Source organism: Osmia bicornis, chromosome 16 (genome assembly GCF_907164935.1).
Source record: "Osmia bicornis bicornis chromosome 16, iOsmBic2.1, whole genome shotgun sequence".
Taxonomy (NCBI): Eukaryota; Metazoa; Arthropoda; class Insecta; order Hymenoptera; family Megachilidae; genus Osmia; species Osmia bicornis.
This window is the reverse complement of record NC_060231.1, coordinates 7,498,291-7,519,459: the sequence shown is the minus strand read 5'-3', so window position 1 is coordinate 7,519,459 and position 21,169 is coordinate 7,498,291. Positions and strand designations below refer to the sequence as shown.

The window sequence follows — 21,169 nt, the reverse complement described above, 5'->3', positions numbered from 1 at the left end:
GCGATTATTAAGGGTAACCATCGAGGAAGGCGGGTGCATTCCTTGCCACGGTTAATCACGGTGATTAGTTTAAGCGATCGCCGATCGAACTGTAATTAGTGGGCCGAGACTCTCTGGAGGATAGGGATGGAGATACTTGGAAGGCGTCGGTCACAAATGTCGGGACATTTAGCTGGCACCACGACCGAAATGTCAAACGATTCGATGCTTCATTGTAACACGACGTCATTGATCGTTATTCGTTCGACACGAAAATAAACGCCCCCGGATTGAATTTCACCCATTTCTCAACGTGTCTCTGATTTCTACAGCTATGTACATTTTCAGAGAAAAATATTGAAATAATTTCAATTAAAAATTAAAATTAAAATTAAGTTTTAATATCTTACAAGGGGAACTACCCAAGCCAGCTTGTAAAGCTCGTCGAGCTGAACAAGCCTGTACCCCCTTTTGGGGGCAGACGGCTAATTGTTTAAAAGATATTAACAATTACAGTTAGTTACTCCTTAAAGAGTTACACCCAACTCGCAATCTAGAGATCCACGGGTCAAATCCTTGGTTCCCAACATCTTTTTCTTTTTTAATGATAATTTGTCTCTTTCTGAATAACTATTATATAAAAATTATCATTAAAAAAAAAAAAAATTGTTGGGAACCAAGGATTTGAACCGAGGACCTTCAGATTGCAAGTCATGGGTCAGCTTCGTGGTTAAATACATGATTCGCTATCTAAAGGTCCTCGGTTCAAATCCTTGGTTCCGTTTTTTTTTTTTTTTTTTTTTAGTGATAATTTTTAGGTAACAATCATTCAAAAAGAGACAAATTATAATTAATTCGACAATTTATTTTATTTAAAAGGTAACAAAAAATCTGTGAACAAAAATATTTTGAACATTACCATTAATTTTGATGTTGACTTTAATTCAGGCTACCATTAAATGAAACATTTTGTTTAAAAAGGATATATGGCTATCAGGTATCTCTGTTCAAGGCCGGATATAGGCAACATAAAAAAACAAATGGACCACCCCATGAGTAGGGTACTATACATGATGTCCCATGCTGCCTGACATTACGAGCAACGGTACGAAAAAGCTGGTAAGCGCGAAGCATGCAATTTCGAGGACCATGGTGGCTACGAAGTCAATCACCGAACGGTGATATTGCTTATCGATTCTCTCGGATTGATTGACATGCCTCGAAGGCCGAATGGCTATGTATGCGTTCCTCCCTCCATCTTTTTCCTCAAAAATACAACTACCCCCTGTCCCCATCTCTATTTTATTTCCTTTGTTTTCCCCTATCGCAGGGATAGAATGGATTGTCCAGTGGTCACTGGCTTCAACCAAACTCGTTAAATACTCGAGTATCAAGTCTAAACTTCGATAACTAACGAGAGAAGTTGTTTAGCGAATGTGAATTGTAAATTTGCTTATTAAACTTTTAATTATGTATTTTGGAGGTCCAGTGAAAACTTATAGTTAAACGTATAATTTCTAAACAAAAGAGTTCCATATATTGGAAGCATAATATTTTATAATAATTTGTCACTTTTCAGTAGATTTCCAAATCTAAAACTTATAAAAATAAATCAATAATTTCATGAGCTTCAAAGTAAAGTTCAATAGATTCTTTTTTTTTACAGAAAATTTTTGTAAAGCTACAAGGTACGTATTTATTCTGCCCTCTGCCACGTATCGAGAGCGGTGTACAAAGAGGATCCTTAGGCGGGGTAGGTTTTCGAGTAGGGACAAAGCAGGGAAGCAGTGAAGTGTGGTGTGTAGGAGTAGAAGGAGTAGGTGGAAGGTAAGAGGCGATGGAGAGCAAGAGGCCGTGGTGGAAATGAAAAATAGTCCACGTCGTCGAGCGAAAAGTAACTACTAGCTCGTAGCTACAGATAAGGGAAAATAACGAGGCCGACAGCCGCGCGGAAGAGAACTAATTCGGCGCATATTTCACACGCGTCCGCTTTCGCGGCAGCCTAAGTATAGGTAAGCACGCCCGTTCTCAGGGATAAAGGAATTAATTGCATCACCCCGCTTCGCCGTCCGTCTTTTTCTTTCCGCTCGAGGCTCACCCATCCGCCACCCCCATCGCCCATCCCTCAAAACGCTCGATCCATTCTCCGCGTAGGTTGCTTTGCGGACCGCGTTGACTGGCGTCTGTCAATTTCCATCGACATTTTTCCGTGTACATTTCGCATTGTTGACGCGACGCTATATATATATGTAGAATCAAACAACTAATTACGGAGGAAAATACGAAAGAAGAAAGCTTTGACGAAAGGAATCGATACTCGAGGTCAATCATATTTTGAAAAGAAAGTCGATTTTGGACTCTTTCCTCTTACAGTTTTCCATGGAATTGGAACAAAACACGTATTGTCTAAAAAAAGAGTTAGAATTGCAGTAGATCGGTTTGGAACAGAGGGATCGGTCGCATGACGGACTTTGGTTCAATAAAATTTACATTCTGCGGAAACCCAGCTTTCCACCGAAACTTTCCTCACAATGATTAACGACCGCCATAAATTCTAAGTTTCTCCATCGGATTTATATTCGTTGCCACGGTTCATTCGTTCGCTCAAACTCAGGAAACTAGCGATTACAATCATTCTACGATCCTTCCCTTCTGTTTTATGTTTATTGCAATAGAAATCATATTTGCTTTGGTTCAGATTTTACGATCATGAAATTATCTTGGAACACCGTGTGCAAATTGGATTACTAATTTCTAAATACCCACAAAGCAATATAAAATAATATGTACATTACAAACTTTGAGCCAAGCTTCGCTGTCCAAGAATAAAAAAATAAAAAATTGATTCTACAATTTATAAATATAAATGTTTGTAAAAGGCAAAGAAAAATCCTAGTATTTGACCGTAAAAATTTCCGACACTCAGTTGCTGAAGAAGTTAACGGGCATTCACCGGCTCCACGACAGATAAAGGAATTAATTGCACTGCGGGAATCGTGACCGCCAGCGATTTTAATTAACGGTTGGTGCGGTTTAAGGGACCGGGATTGGTCATATCTCTGGACGTTTAGGTCGATGGAAGACAAACCTGTGCGTTTACAGGCAGCGAGTTTTAATTAACGGCCGACTCTTTGACGCAGCCTTTCTTATTGTTCGCGAGATATTGAAATATTCAGTGCGGATCGTTTTGGATGAAACTTTTCACCTAGCTGCATGAAACCTCTGACCTATGTCAGATGAAGATTCCACAAGTTTCTTCTTATCTTGTTATTAATATTATATTATTAATTTTTACTCACCTTCTCCCCGCTGTCGCTGGGTAGATAGAACGTCAGCACCGTAAGAAAAGAAATCCCCATACATGGTATAATTATGTTCACAGTGTAGAAAAGTGTTTTCCTTCTCATCGTTATATTAAACGTAATGTCTAGGTACGGCTCGTCGCAGCAGGTGTAAAATTTTTCGTTTCTGCGCAAAGAAGAATAATTTTCATATTATTTTATCGTACAGTAGACTCTCAAACTAATGGAATGATTCTTTTTTATTTTAACAGATCGAAGTTGTCAATTTATCTTCTTAAACGCCCCCCAAAAAAAGAAATTAAAGAACAGGGATTTAAAGAGAAGACAATTATTAAGTTTTACAATATATCTTTCGACTTCAAAAAGTTTAAGCGATCTGCAGTACCTATTATGAGAGTTAATCTAAATTAAACACTTTCGGGATGAAAGTATAAGTACGCTTTAACTTCAATCGCTTTGTATTACGAAGAAACTTTCCTTACATTGCAATTTGAAAGTTCGTTGAATTTCATAACCGGTTTTCCAAAGCGTTTCGCTACGTGTAAAATTAACGATTATACTTTTTGTAAATGTTTGTTTTTATAAATTATATTCTAGATTTTTTTAGACTAAAAGGATTATACATAGTTTTTTTTCCAAAGACAATGAATAGGAATTAAACGCTGGAATCCGATTTTTCATTAAGGTTTATTCAACAGACAACGATTTTGCTACACGACCGTGCTAAACGCGAATCGATCGAAATCCCGGTTGCAATTTAGAACCGTCTGACCATTGGTCGTTTGACTACAGCAATGATATTCCCTTTACGTGACAAGTCGTTTAAATATCCACCGAAAAACCGATTCGATCCGGGAGTCACGTCGCATGGAGAAAAAAGAATGATTCGTAAAAGAATTGGATATCGACTTTCCGTGCGGTTTTCGTAAAAGAAATTTATCGAAAGATTATTGAATACATTAATTAATATTAAAAGCTCACCTTACTGCAGGTACTTCCAAAATGTCCCATTCTACCGACATGTAGAACTCGGACAGATCGACCCCAACGTCCACCACGTTGCTTCCCGATTTTTCGTCCATGTGTCTTAGGTCGACCTAAACGAAACAAAAGAGCCGGAAAATTAGACTCGCTCCACGATCAGATTCTCGTTCGATTAGGATATTTCATGCCCACGTTTAATTTACTCGGAAAAACAAACGAGACTGCTGTCTGGACACCTTGCGACGTTAAAAATCAATCAATACATTACTATGAATAATATTTGAAATTAATTTTGAATATAATTCGTCGGACAAGGTATTTCCGGACGACAGTTCGCGTATACGGGCTAAGTACGAACAATAAATTCCGAAATGAAAGTTAAAGTGCATGTCTCGTGATGCACTTAGTGTTCGCAAAAGCGCAACGGGAGCAAAACACTAATAAATAGTCTGGACGAAAAACGGGCGATCCAAAACACGAAGGCCCAAGAAAGAATCTATAATAGTCAACTATCAGCGGAACGTCCTCTTCAACTATGCCTTCGCTTTCAACTATATTGTGCAGCATGACGAACGAACAAACAAAGTCGACACTGAAAAAAATGAAAACTAATCGCTAAGCAGAGTCCTAATTTTGTTGGAGAAACGAATAGTCTCGCCGGGTGATGTACATATTTTCTTTTTTCTTTTTTCTTTTTCAATTTTCTACGATTCTTCGATCATTCGGACACGATCGACAACTGTATCCGAACGCTATCGATAGGATGTTGTTATTGATGCACGCGCGATTTCAATGATTTCTCAGCGTTCGATTCGATCTCATTGGCGCGAGCTTTTTTTTCTCTAAGCGATTTCAAGCGAATGCTTCGAATTCAAGCGGTAACTTGGATGCACGATACCGTGCAAAATTTTTTCACGTATATCTCTCTCCATGCTGTACAAAGGTTCATTTACTTTACCTACCGATCGTGGAATTTCAAAAGTTCTTGCATATTCGTTCAATTATTTTCTGGTATTCCATCGCTCTACTGCGTTTTAATCAAGTGTATAGTCGGGCGCGGAAATGTAGCGAAGTTTAATAATTAGATATGAAAATACTTAAAGTAAAACAAATATTTCGAAGCACAATAATTTTCACCGTATTTTTAGAAGAAAATATAAATTTAAATAGGCAGGTGCCTATTTTGCTTAGCGATAAACGCGGCCCTACCTAAGTGCTAATTCCGAGTTTGCATCGTATGTGCCTCAACGGGACCCGAACTCTTTATCTTCCCAACACCCGTGTTTCGCTGCTTGAATTTTATGTTTTCTCACGGTTGAACAATTTTACGACAGTGCTATATCTCCCAACCCGACTATACTACCATCTGGTAATAATACGCCTCGTACTCGAAACAGAATGGATATTCGCAACAACTTTCTCTCAAACTCAAAACCAATAATCGTTTAATAGAAATGAATATAATTGGTTGAAGTAGTGTACATTGTTTATGTATATTTTTATGACAATCTGAATGCGACAGCATTAACAATAAGATTGCAAATTAATGAATATAATTACTAAGATTACACGTAAGAGATAGATACAAAGATACAAGTCAACATTAAAATAGAAACGTAACATGTATATTAAAAATAACAGATGCTAAGAACAATAATGCAAAGCAACAGTAATACAATAGCTATAAAAAATGGGGAACTAATAAACGTAATTAAAAATAATATTAATGGTTGATATAACGTTATAGGCTAAAGTCTGTTATTATGAAAAATTAAATAATCGATCGGTAGCTAAATTATTTATAAAAAATTTTTCATTCAACGTTACACACCGATCTTTTGCACGGTATTGTTGATCGCTAACTGTTTAATCTGTTGAACGTTGCACATCCAAAACATATTTGTATGCACGTAAAACAGTGCACACAAGCATAACTTCATACATATACAAAAGTATCGACAGAGACTTCTTAAGCAACGATAATACACAAGAACGTCGCACAATTAGCGCAATATTTATACCAATAATTCTTATGCAATTGCTTGGCTATCGGCGTTCAATAATTAAATACAACCGACGATGGTGTGCTCAACTTCGAAACTGCGAGGAAATTCGTTTGAACGTGTGAGTGTGTCTGTTGCGAGTATAAAATGTTAAGTGTATATGTTGTGAGCATGTAAATTGTTTAAAATAGTGTAATTATTTGATTATAAAATTCGGTGATATTTGAAAATATCAAAATGATAAGATAATCGTGGAATTTTATGGCTATTCTTGGATTTCTATTCTCTGTAGTTAAAGAAGAGTGCTATCGTCAGCAGAACGGAAGCAAAGTCTAGAATCTTGCATCGAATCGATAGGAAAGACGGAAGGATAAATATATTCAGAATATATTCTCTTCATAGATTTCACGGTAGGATTCGGAAAGCACTCTCATCTCAGACGAGAGCACTTGGAGAGGTTGGCAACTTTGCCAAATGTCCTTTTTGCTGGCTGCGAATCTCATCGATTGTTTTCTTCCACCTTTTCATAATATTTCCGTTTCCCATTCTCGCGTCCCCATTATATTTTATATGTTATTAAGAAATTTAAAACGAAAGTCATTTGACCATTTATTCTGTTAAAAAATAATACCAATCCATATTATTAAATATAAAAGATACGGATAATCCTGAAGCCTGAAATTAAAACTGCTTCGAAAACAAGAATGATTGATGAAGCCAAATATTACAGAATCATTGAATACATAAATCATTTTCTAAGCAATTCCAACTTGACCTCTTTCCATTCTCTGGCTAATAAAAGAATATTTGCTGTGCGAAGATATTCATAATGGTAGCACAGTGATTTTATCTCCGCGTTTAATATAAATTTGATAAATTGCTACGTTCGATTAAGAATAGATCTCAAAATTGGTAACTTTTGATTTCTTTTTCCATGGAATTAGAGGAATCATATTTATTGATTTTTATTAATAAAAATAATAAAATTTAGAAGAAAATTTAAGCGCCACTAATATCTTCTTAAGAAAAATGGTTATTATTTAATTTATAGGGTAGTTGTGAAGAAACTAAACTGAGAAAATTAATGGTAGAAAACACGTTCGGGCTTCGGTGCCAGGATCCAGTATCGGAAACCGCAAAAGTTGGCGTACTTTCGCGAACGGTACAAGATTCATCGCACCGTGAATTTTGCTTAGCTAGTCAAACCGAAATTAATCGCGTTCCTTTCTGCCAGGAACCGCAAACATACATACGTTCGTAACATGTAGCTAACAAGCCTCCGGAGACCACTCAACAGGTACACCGTTTTATCAGCCACATCAGAGGCTTTCTGGTAAATCAACTTAATCGCGTCTTGCGTGTGTAAATATATGGTCCCTTGATATTTGTTCTACCTCTGCTTATGAAAATCATGGCATCTAATTTAAATTCTATTGAAAATTTATGACACTACTTAAAAATTAAAAAACAATCATTGAAGTGACTAAGCAGGGGTCAAGGTGGGCCTGGCACCCTTAGGAAAAATGGTCTCTCCTTAAAAATGTGAACTGTCACCATTCTAAAATTTTTCAATTCCTCTTCTCCCTATTGGAGACGAATAATCTAATAATAAATAACTGAAACATTAAACTACCGCGAGAATATTAAATATTATATGATAAATTAATTGGCGCCAAATTGGAAACGTAAGTTAAAGTGGCACAATTTGGGCAACTCATTTCCGTATGTATATTTGCATGGACATCAGCATCCGGTTTATCGCAAACTAAATTGCACAAATATATGCTGAAATTTTACTAGCACCCCGTGAAACTAATTAAGGCAATTTGACGTTTAGAATGATAAATGCGCTTCACATATGTTTACGTGTATGAACGTGACGTTTACCACGATATGGTAAACTAAAGTCAGCCAGACGGATGAAATTAATTAAAAAGCCTCGCGAGCATGAAAGATTATTTTCATCGGCCTGAAAATCTAAATGAACTTTACCGGCGGTCGTTCCCGGTTATACAGGCTGAGGGTTTAATACACTAGAAAATAGTATCAAAGTTCACTTTCGAGTGGTGTGCAATTAATCATGAACAGGCTCGTTGCACTTTCTTAATAGAAAATTTATTTCAGACATTACTGTTTTTTTTAATTGTGTATTTATGTATTCTCTGTATGCACCTTTTGTTTTTATTGAGAATTTCAAATAATTAATTAATTCAAAAATTAATTGACTTTAGTTATTGAAAAATTTGTTCAACATTATTCTAATTATTTTTTCATTGATATTTTCTTATATATTTTCAAAAATAAAAATAAAATTTAGTCAGACACGTGTAAAATTGTCTGATACTAATTAGGTATTAATTTCTTTAAGAAGGGATTGTACAAAATTAAAATAGATCTGCATTGTTCCAAGCAAATGAGCTTTGACTAATCCTTTTTTCACAGTTTCTACGGTGACAAAGGGTGGCAACCCTCCGTTGTCATTTGTCATCAGTACTGTAGCAGTCCGTCGAATCGCCAGTGATGAATCGCACAAAACGAATGATGGATGTTCCATCTGCCCTAGTACGTTTGTTATTTTTTTCAGAACTATTAATGCTTCGTCTTTAATCCCCTATAGCCGTTACGATTCTACTGAATTGATTCATAAATTTTTATAAATTCTAATCTTACACTAACATAATAAATATTATAAATATTTCATAACTATTTATTTATTTTATTTTATATTCAACCTTTCCTGGTCAGTTTGCAGTTAGATATAAGAACAAAGGAACCAAGAGACCAAGAGACCAAGAGAAAAATGTGTTCCCAGAACTATTAACAACTTTATTTTTCACATAGTAACATCTATAACTGCAAACTGTGACCAAAAGCGTAAAATCCATTTACGAAGGGAATTCTGGAAAAGTCGTTATCGGTTTTTCCTCTCCCAAGTTCTCTCCTATCAGTTTTACTCTTAGTTTCAACGTCGAACGACAAATTGCGTTTGATGGGTCGATCGAGTTTCGAAAATTGTATTCCTGGAAAAAAGGGTAATATCGAAGAGATACGTTCGCGTTTACCATAGCGAATTGAGAGAACTATTTAAAATCTGATTTCTAAGAACCATAGTAAACTGTACAGTAACTGACGTCTTAAACCAAAACTTTACTTCAAAGAGATTTCAAACGATTTTGAATCGTGAAGAATATTCTGATAAGAATAAAAAGAATACCGTGTATTCACAATTTCTAAAAGTTCAGAGAGAAGAAAAAAAGGATACATGAAATTTTTTGAAAAACTTGTTGAGAAGTTAAAAAGGGTAGGATAAGTTTTTGAGAAATTTCTCGAGAAGTTAAAAAGGATATCGGAAGTTTTTTCAGAAGTTTCTTGAGAAGTTAAAAAGGATATTTCGATTTCCTTTGGAGAGGGAATTCACGTAATCTTGCCACTCAAAGGGTCAACCTAGATCGTCTGGCTATAACTCGCGTGATTCTCCTGTATTCGATGGTATATTGGCTTCTTTATTTTGAGAACTGTACGGAATCTCGCTTTATCGGGAACAATTCGATCCTCGCGAGACACTCGTTAAACCGGCGTCCAACAAAACGTATTGAACGCCTCGTTTCTTTTACGAGTTTCTTTTAAGAGATCATCAATATAACTCGCTCTCTTGAGTTCAGTTTTATTACCATCGAATCGTTGCATTGCGTTTCTGTTCAAAACTAAAGTTGCAGAGCGCTGAACACGGTGAACTTCTCCAAGGAAAATTATAATTAAAATAAATTAAAATAATAAGTATGCATCTTTATCGCAATTTAGCAGCCTGATGATTTTCTATTCGCGTATGAAGAACAAGGCATGCATCGTCGCGCGAAGAGGAAGTAACCTGCCGGAAATAGCGCTGACAGGAGCTGCAGATCGAGATAAATCGAGCTAATGAATTTCACGTTGAAATAGCTTCGTCTGATCAGGCGGAATTATCGAGCGACCTACATTTTACTCTTGTTATGTGAAGATTCAGAGACGTTAAATGTTCGTTGCTTGATTTTTCCACGGTATTGTTCTGTTAATCGAGAACAATGCGCGTTAATTACCAAGTTTGGTTCGTTAATGAGCTTCGATATTGCCTAACGTTAACGATTATTTACAATAAGTATTTCAAACATCACTATTTGAAATTAAAAATTAAAATTCCTACTCTATTTTAAAAAACGATGCAATATTGCAAATTTGCAGCAATAAAAAATTGTGATTATGAAAAGAAAATGAGATCTATTTTTTCCCTAGACTCTAGGGCATAACATGTGCTGTACCATCAGCCGTAGATCCCCTTTAACAGGCCCTTAGGGAAAGGCACAGTGTAGTCACGGCTTTAACTTGGCAACGGCAAGTCGCTGACTTGTTGAGTGGCTCGTGTCAACGTAACCCGGTCACAAAACGTACCGATATTCACCTCGTCTACGACACGAAACTTGTGATTACTATACGTTTTGCTCTATCGCTCTATATACGCGTGTACAGTCAGCAAAATTTCCCTAGCTCCATACACAGGGTGTCTATAAAAACAGCGACTATCCTATCAAGTTGTTTCAAAAATTCACAATTAAAAAATTCTAAATTTTGAAGGGACCTCCAGAAGAAGGTCCAATGTATAAACGATAGATTATTTCAATTTGGAATATCTCTACTTAATTGATACGACAGACATAAGTGAATTAAGATAGTGGTAATTAATCATTCGATAGAGTACATGATTGCAACAGAAATCCGAATCGCTCAACCGTGCCACTCTATCTGCTTTAGGTAACTATGCCTGCGACTAGTGATCTTAGGGTAATAGGATCGCCATGGCGCGTCGTCGGCTATGCACTTTGCGTTAAATCCTATAAGCGTGTTACATTGTTTAGAAGGGTAGTGGAAATGTTACTGGAGGCGAACAGTCTTTGCTTTTCGAGCTTCCTCGTTCCCTTCTGGGTTCGATCCAACTGCTTGCACATGTCCTCCTGTACAAGCTGATACGGATGATCAGTCACCGGTGTACGTTGAAAGGTACGTCTACGTTATAGTAGAAGTGTTTCAGAGACAGGTGGTCAAACCTTTTAACCGTGAAGTGACGGGCCAAGTCTGAAACGATCTTGATGGCCTTGCCACCCCTGTTCAAAAGCCGAATTCACGTGTCTTTCGCATGCACGGTTGAAACATCCAAGCATCGACGGGACTGACAGCCTGTTTGGAAGAGATACGCTCTTGTATGTACAAGTGCATGGGATTCCCTTGGTATACTCCCGTCCAGAATATCGATCTTCTCTTTATTGCGCCAGCAAAGGGGAGAGTCGCGAGAAATCACGCCTAAAAGAGAGGCTAGCCGCTTTGAACTCCTCGGTTTTCATGGCCCAATGTGTTCGTACTTTTTCATTTTCAACACCAGACAGTCTATTTAACATCTAATAGATTTTTAACATTCTGGTAAACATTTTTACTTTTATACAATAATTGAAATTTATTTTTAGGAAGAATAAAGTTAAAATTGAACTGTTCTTATTTGAAAAGTAAATTTTTGCACCCTTCGTTTCTCTTCCACTTAAGAACATCGATATCTACCAATGAAAATACACATACACGAATTGCTATGCTACCATAGAAACAATTCAAACAAGACTAAATTATTCCTGCCAAAATCATTTTTAACTTCGTTCTTTTTTTCTGACATACTATATCATGCTTCAATCCCTTCGATTCCCTCCCCAAAACCATAATTACATGCAACTCCTTATTTTTTATCGAATTTCCCAGCCAAAACCCAACGAATGTTCACGCGACTCGGAGAATAATGCCGTCATCTGCATTCTCGGGATTTTATTATAGAGCCGCGAATATGGAATTTCAACAAGCATTTCGTAATCACAATCTAATAAATTTATCGAGCTATACGAGGGCAGAACATAACGGTTAGGTTAGGTCAGGTTAGGTTAGCTTTCGAGTAATAAATGGATTCTCTATTTTTTGGAATAAAACAGATTAGAAGATTAGTATCCTTAAACTCTTGCCTTATGATACCGAGAAATTATTATAATTACGATTTGAAAATCAGTAGTTTTGCAAAAAACATTTAAACGAATAATTCTTTCGCTTTTTATTTCGTTCTATTTTTTTTATAACTGAAATAAATGCCATAAACCTATCAAGAAAGTTAAGAAACCAATACCATATAATATTTTTATTTTTTAAAATCATGAGGCAAGGGATTATCTGCATTTCATTTTATTTTACGAGCCGACGATATTTTCGAATTTGGGCTGACAAAAAAAAGGATTTACGATCAAGCATTCTCATATTTTCCACGATTTTACGAGGACCGCGGAAACTATGACAGAAATTGCAGGACGTTAGTTGGCAATAAAGTTTCGGAAACAAACCGAAACCGAAAGAACGGAACGGTACGACACACGTTCCTGCTTGCTCGACATTTTTTCGGGACTCGAGTTTTTATGGGGACCTTTCCTCTTCTACCTTCCTTCCTCATTTTTTTTACATACAATTCTTCGTTTCGCTACACACTCAGCTTATAAGCGATGCTTCCATGAAACATGCTCGACCATTTTCATGCTATGTATGCACAGATATGTATAATATACGTGTGTACGTGTGTGTTCGCCGACGAATGAAAAGAACATTGAACTTCGTAGCGTTCCTTTTCGCGTTTCTTTCACAGTGTTTCTCTTTTCCTTTTTCTTGTTGACCCTGATGGAAATTTCATGTATCTTTGAACGAGAAGAGAAGGTCAATAGAATTTTACAGCGAAAATTGTTGAAATATCCATGTGTTGTTTGTTCATTAATTAACATCTTGATAAATTTTCCTGTGCGATATTAAGTTAACTTTCTGGCTGATGGTATAATGTGGAAAAACTTTGAACTCTCAAATAGAGGATAAAAATCTTAAATAACTGATGCTCTTTCTTTGTGGAAAATGAATTCCAAAAATGAAGTGAAATAAGACATTCTGAATAATTCAGAGCAGTACACTATTGCTCAAAAGTACCTGAGAAGTACATTTTAAAAATGGTAAAAATCAGCGATGAAATTACAAGAATTGTGTTGTTTCTGTGTTTTTTAAAGAATTAATAGTGTATAAGTGTGTTCTGTTATTATTAGACTTACATATCGAATTATTCATAGATTTTTCAAAATGTATTCCAAATTTAGCATCTCAAATTATTTAAAATTATCAAGTTAATGTGACTGTACAAATAACTAATTAAAACGAATCATTTGATATGCAACAATCTAATAAAAGACGTGTGATGATAAATGTATCATGTAGAGAGTCTGCCCGCAAATGACCCACTATTCCCTACGTGTGTCGTGTATAATGTCGTCCAAAATTGAATGACAGCTATGATAAATAAACAATCGGATCCCAGGATCGGACGTTTAATGTTTCCATCGAACTGCAAATGTCACAGAGCAAGACGACCGACCAGCTTGGATACGCTTCGAAGCTCGTGATCGAGGTATCCTTTCGAAACCTTCGACGTGTCGCTCTTTCTAGTCGTTCGTCGAAGCGAGGATCAGAGAAGAATTAAAAAAAAAAAAAAAAAAATGGATTATATTGCTACCACATTGACTGCTGTGCATCCAATATCATTAAAGATATGAAAAATTAATTTCACAATTTGCAGTTTCCCTAAATTTTATAAGTTCTTAATTTTAATTTTCAATTTTTTAAAAATTTTTCTTACTTTTGTAATTTCTTAATAATAATTTTCAATTTTCAATCATGTGATCTCTGTAGTAGTCAACGTGTTGTTAAGCACTGGTGATCGATGATCAACAAATGATCTAGATCCTCGCAAGAACGACGACGCGAGACGTCTTAAAAAGATCGCGATTCAATTACGAGCACCTGTAAGAATCGTTCGAGCACACCGCAGAATAATAATACGTATATAAAAACGAGCTGACCGTACGACATCATGACGAATGTCAATCAAATAACACTGCAATCCACACCAAGTAACAATATTGAAATATATGTGTACGCCCAGGATCAGTCACTATGATTTCGTACCTTGAACAACGGCCTCAAAGTTGATATTAGGAAAAGAAATATTTTAGAAATATTATACAGGGTACAGGAAAACGAATATGAAAATATATGAAATAAATTTTCATTTTATAGATAGAAACTTTCCTTTCAACAATTTCTAATTTAATAAAGTACTACTCATTAGCAAACCTTTGTTGAATATTTAAGAGCATCGTGACTGAGAAACTCCGGTCGATCCTAGTCCCTCCCGCACGAAAAGGCAGAGACAGCGATAAAGGTACAATTTCAGCGATTTAGTAATTCAAAGATTCTGAAGCAAAGAAGCAATATTTTCTCATGATTCTTTTTTTGAAATATTCTATATATAATCATACAGTGTCGTACAGAGCCGGATTTTGCAATTTCTCTTTTAAACAAATTTTATTTACAATTTTTCCCAAAAAGTGCCCTCGTATGACTCCTATGGACCCTTGAATGACTTAAAACCTTAGAAAAATATAAAAAATCCTCTCCCATGAATATAATATCCTTCCTTACAAATTCCTTTATAATATCAACACAAAAGCAGTTATCGAAGATACCAAATTACAGTGACTCCCCTTGCATATGTACACATACGTAATATATATAATATATATATATGTAATATATAGATAGTATATAAATATGACGTATGACGTCCAAGACCAGCGCATCGCAGAAACGATTAACGGGTATCAAGGTGGCATTCTCTGATGGAACACAAAGAAACGAAAGTTGTCAACCAAGGATTAGGAAAAGAAATATAAACGAAAAAAGAAATTGGGTGTAGGACCGATTATATATAACGATACGACGAGCAAAAAGGTTGAAATTCTGGCGATCGTGCTCGTTGCTGTTTGGCGTTGGCACCTTAAAACCGTCATAGGTCCAGGAGCCTAACTTCAAAACACAGGTCTGTACGTCGTACGGAAAGAACTCAACGTCGATGGAGCAGGAGGATTTATATACGGCCGGCGGTTGCCAGACGACCAATCCCGAATAGTAGACGGTGGCCTTGGTCATCAGGGTCACCTCGTAGTTCCCGTCGGCGCTGGAATCACCGAAGAAACGAGCCGAGCGTGATCACGATTGGCTCATCGACGATCGAGCCACCGGATGCTGCCGTTGCCAGAAGAAAGCTTCCCATTTTCGTAACGTATTAACGAAGAAGCTAACGTCGAAGAAGAAAGCTGATGGCAGCATCCTAGCGTGGCTTTCGATTGCTTCAGCTGGATGAACGTGTGAATAATTTGTATAAACCCGCGATTATGGAAATCCACGCGACGAGCCGATCGTTAGAGGCTAGTCTAGTGCCTTAAGGACTAAAAAGGGGGGGTGGTGGTGGCGGTGGTGGTGTAGGTGGTGATGGGATCGTCCTGGACGTGGGACGAGAATAAGTCTCGTATCACCTCCCGGACGATCTCAATGGATCAGAGATCTTTGCCCAGCAACTTAGCGGCTACCATGCAAGTTTACCTTGAAGCCGTCATAGGTCCACGAACCGAACTTGAGGACGCAGGTCTGCTCGTCGAAGGGGAAGTACTCCACGTCGATCTCGCAGGATGATTTATAAATGGCGGGCGGCTTCCACTCGACCAATCCTTGATGGTAGATGGTGGCCTTCGTGGCCAAGGTCACCTCGAAGTTGCCGTCCGCGCTGCGAGCGAGCACATTAGTGGTTCTGGGCGCTGCGGCGGTCGAGCTTACTTTGTACTTCCGATTCGATATCAAGCCGTAATTTTTTTTTTTTTTTTTTTTTTTTAATCTTAACGCTGGCTAGAGGTATAGAACGGACTCTATCGATGATTTCGAAACGCGAGATTGTTACGGATTGTCAGAGGTTTTGGCGCGGAAGGAAGAGTAGATGTGTAAGTATATTGAACCTCGCTCGCTGACTGGTCACAGGAAAGCGAAATGAAGCCAAGTTGTTGAAGAATCGTCGCTTTTTGTCGCGTCCATGAATGAGCTCGCGGCTTTCAACGTGCTACACCAACAACGCGAATGGTAAAAGGGTCGATCAAATATAAAAGAGACTGTTTGAGTAAATGTTCGGTAAAATGGATCCGTCACGGTAAATGCGTTCATTCGGTGAATGTCAATGGATTGCATGTGCTAATTTCATGATTTACCCGCAAGTGGTGAGACCCCAACTAATAAAAATTAAAAATAAATTAGACCTCTTCATCTTTAATTACTGTCAAATTAGAAGGCGACAGTGTTTACCTATATAATTTTCAGGCTGCAGGTAACGCGCGAATGTAAATACGTTCGGGTACAGTTCCCGGAAGAGATGATCGTAACGAAAGGGTTAAAGTGAATTGATATTTGATCGACCCAGGAAAATTCTGCTTCGCCCGAGTGGTGCTAGAAATTTCACCAACGACAAACAAACATGTTCTAGGCGCGAATGTGCAATCGATATTAGGACGAAATGGTAAATAAAGCAGTGCACGTCGCGACTATTTCACCGAGTACGTTTTGATCGTTCCAATTTATCCGTCATTCGAAATCTCGTCGATGCTAGTGTTCCTGGCAGTGTACGAGGGGCTCTTATTTCGATCATAAAACTTAACGAGTACACGTACAGAAGTGGATATAACTAAAACAATACAAAGAGACGCGCGATGCTCTCGTTTATGATCAAGCTGCTTTAAATGGACCATTAGGAAATGGGATTGAGAATGTTTCTCAGGGAAATAATGGTTCTGCGTTGAAGAATCGTAGAAGGAGGAAATACGAGAGGTACTTATACCGCGGCAAATGAAACTTCTGTTGATTTTTCATCCAGAATTAAATCATTTTTGAAGATCTGCTTTTATTTCTTTCATTCTACGCAGTGGTCTTTAATTTCAACGGATAGCTCGTTAATGCAAACGCTTTAGGGTGTACGCACTGTTAACAATCCAGTTCGAGTTACCTCAAACAGTTTACTCTCCGACTGTACACTTAGCTCCGTTGAATATTTCAGCATGAGGGCAAACATCGAGAGGATATTGCTCTTGAAACCGAAACAATTTCCTCCTTATTTCTTTCTGGTAACGAGAACAACGAGCGTTTTATTCTAATGATAGCTGCAACCTTTCAAGTACTTTCTATTATTTAATAAACAAGGGTGATATTAGGGTAGATACCAATATAGAAAAATATATGAATATTGGAAGAATAATTTCTCGAGATAATAAAAGAAAATTAAATTAAAATTGGGACTCTCTCCATGGTCCGCCCTCCGAAGATCAACTATACTCTGTTATGGGTCAATTCCACGTAAACCTCTAATAATGAACATTTTATTTTTCTCTCTGGGGATCAGAATTGACCCGAGCACCGCCTTCCAAGATTAAAAGGAAACCATCGCGGAGCAGTCCAGTCACCTTAAATCCACCCCCTTCTCAGACGCTCTCAACTCCGACCTCTCGTTTAAACTGTCATTGTTATTTTTTCCGCGGTTCTATTTCTTCCGAGGCTTCCTTGGCCCCGGATTTGAAAAAGAGGTCTCCAGAATTTTCGCTCGTTTTCGCCCGGTGCTTCATTTTCCTCGTCCATTTCGATGGAACGGTTTAAGATACGAACGTCGAAAGCTCTTAGCCTGATATTCCTTTTAAAATCACAGAATTTTACTTAAGTATTATTTCTGTGACGCGTGAATTTTTAATATCAAAGATAATTATTTCTATTTTCTTGATTAATATCCGAGATTACAGTGTCTCGCCGTTATTTCGCCTCGTGCCGCTATTTGCATGCAAGATTAACGAGAAGAATTTCAGCAGCAATTCGTGGGCTACGTCATTGAAAAATGGCCGGCTGTTGGAAATCCGCGAACAGGGTAACCGGGATCCGGATTTTCTAGTAACGACACGAGTATTTTTCAACAGAACATATAGCCAGAGGCAATCTCTTCGATTGGAAGACACTAGCTCGTCGTACGACACGTTTCCGCAAAATCGAGTTCTCTCAGATCGTGATACCAGGCTTATACACACTGTCGAAATGGTCACGATGTTCAACCTTCGTCGTTGATTCGATTCTACCTCGAGTCCTGAGTAAAGCTTGCACGTTATTGAAACAAGCTTCCACTTCATTGCTTGTTTGTACACCTTTTGCTACTCTATTTCAGTGGCTTCCACTTGATTACTGAATTGCTTAAATAAAGGAGAAGAGAGGAACGAAGGGACGTCTATTTTTCAACAGTTTTTCCTCATCGATGGAAAACTACTCGCCTTTAACTGGTCCGCCCGCCTTCACGAGTTAACTATAAATTTTTCTTACGGTCCAGTCGACCGATCGTTTGCCCTCGATTCTGCTTCTCCATTTATTCCCGCTGATCTGTGGGTTACACGACCTGTACCTCCTATATTTATAACCCCGTCGCGAACATTTTCAATAAAATATCATTTGACAATTTTTTCCTCTTTTACCTTATCAAATATTAGCCTGTCTGTCAAAGAATTGAAAAGAGTGTGTGCCAAGATGGTTTCAGATAACATCCAGCACCCTTCCTGGTATCATCGAGCTACTTTCATGAATTCGATGGATTACAATAGACACACGGTGGATAGAATTGAATTTCCATACCGTGGATAGATTTAATCCGAAGATATCCATTTTTATAGAATCGATGGAGAGGAAGGGGTTGGTAGGGAAAAATTGGCGACACGAGGCTCGCGCGGACCGGGAAGAGAAACTTTTCTCCGGCATTCAGGGAGGAAAAGTTCGAAAGGAGTTTGCTGAGGCATGCGAAAACCGTCTCTTACGCTTAAAACGAGAGCAATCGGGTCTGAGGAGTGAAAGATGGCGGGAGAGGATAGGGGGTGAAAAGGCGGGAAAGAAGGAGGCCGCCGCGAGGGCAGGAAAAAGAAGTAAAAGAGACGTCTCTTTGGGTATCTCGTTACCTCGGTTTTGCCTCGACGTTCCGTCTTAGCCAAGGTTATGTGCCAAAGGATAGATTGAAGAGGAACACAGACACAGAAGGAGGCAGAGAAACGAGAGGAAAAAGAGGGAGCGTGAAGGTGAGGTCGAGAGAAGCAAAAAGCGAAGAAAAGAGCGGCTGATTTAGCAGAGAGTGCACTCTGCGCCGCACAATGGGTCGATGCTACAGTGCCATGCGGTATTTCAGTCTCTCTCATTTTTTTTCACAGGTGTGCCCGTATTTCTACATATCGTACACTGTACACTATCGTTGATAAAGTATCCGGACACTTTGTAACCCTTTAAGCAGCAAAACATTTACTACCCTCTGAAAAGTCTTGCAAACATTTACTAGTGTGAGTGTAATTATGATCACCTGTTCATTAGTTTCACTTTTTTTTTTAACTTTCAGCTACATTTTAGGTAATTACAGTGTGCTTAACAATGTAACTCGGTCAACACCCTCCCCAACCCCCATCTTTTACTCCTTAGACTTGATTGCTCTTATCTTTTAATTACTAGAATTAAGTTCACATGGTCAAAGAGTGCTCTTTATGCAATATTACCCTAATTACCTACAGCACACTCTCGTTATAATGTCACGGAAAATTTTGGAAACTTTCGAATTTTCAGTTGGAAAATTGTCAAAGGGTTAAAAATCTATGCGAAGGAAATCATTAGAATTTAATTTTTCGACTTATTTTCAAATATTCCTTGCAAATTAATGAATCTGAAATTTTATACAATTAATATTTAATTTAAGACCAATCAAAATCGAATACCACTTTCATAAGAGTGGAGTAAATTACAAAAACCCAAAATTTTATTCACCTCTGAATTATTTAATACCAGCTGATGCATTCGCTTTTTGCCTGGGGTTAAATTAGTTTTGCATACGATTTAAGTGTCATCAGTTCATCATACATGGTATGCATAACGAACTTCTCTTTGTACGTCTGTGATTTTTTCAGAAACCAGTTATCCGATTTTGATAGATCAATTTTTCCATTTCAACAACTGCCTGCGGTCACTATATAGCCAGCTTGTATAATTGACCAGGCGTAAAAATACATGAAATTCAATCTAAAAAAATTTGACCAGCACTGTTCAAACAAAGGTTTGATGGAGTGTCAACACAAATATTTATACATTGAAACAAACTACACAGGAAAAAATTCGAAATATTCTAAATAAAAATTACCATCTATTGATTCATCGAATCGATAGTAAGTCGTCGTTCTTTTGTTATACGAATGTCACCACATCAATCGATGTGGCTTCTTGATGTTTGAATGTATAGTACCCGCAGAATATCAGAGATTTGTAAACTGATATGAAAAACTGTATTCCACGTTCTCAGTTTATTCTTTTTAACCGACTTCGAAAAAGGAGGAGGTTACTCAATTCGATTAGTATTTTTTTTTTAACATATGTTTTTTTTTTTCTTTTTTTACATCAACAATGCTCTCTGTTTCGTTGCACGTTTTCCTAGCAACGCAATTTTTATTCCGACAACAGAAAACAACGCAGCGTAAATACGAAGGAAAAACAACAATTCGCGACAGATATGCAAATCGTAACGTTTGTCGCCTCTGTGCATACGGTCCGTTGGTAACGAAAGTTTCCAAGGGTAGCCTGGGAAAAATACTGGAATTCAATTCCCAAAGGGCAGTAACTTTCCAGGTAAGTGTATTCGTCTAGAGTAGGGAATAATACTCTGTGAAGATCGAAAACTATTTCTGTCTGGATTCAAGAGAGCCGGTGAACGCTCGTCGGTACTCGGAGACGAAGATTTTCCGAATGACCGACCAGCTAGGCCGAGTGAACTTCCAATGGAATTCGAGATTCCACTTTTCCTCGTCCTTTTTCCTTCCGTTTTCACTCAGCACGCGCGACGACACGCCGTTTCGTTTTCAATTTCAGAAGAGCCAGGCCGGATATGGC

The 21,169-nt window shown here is 37.7% G+C and overlaps 1 protein-coding gene across 1 annotated transcript in view; it reads right to left on the bottom strand.

Moving 5' to 3' along the window:
* The window catches only part of LOC114872237 (acetylcholine receptor subunit alpha-like), a 78,492-nt gene that overhangs the window by 20,279 nt on the left and 37,044 nt on the right, over positions 1-21,169 (bottom strand). Inside the window, exons 5-7 of the mRNA XM_029179247.2 lie at positions 15,797-15,977; positions 4,263-4,378; positions 3,279-3,447 (exon numbers count right to left, since the gene is read on the bottom strand). Of these exons, the coding sequence (XP_029035080.1) occupies positions 3,279-3,447; positions 4,263-4,378; positions 15,797-15,977 (466 nt within the window). The remainder of the gene's footprint in view (positions 1-3,278; positions 3,448-4,262; positions 4,379-15,796; positions 15,978-21,169) is intronic.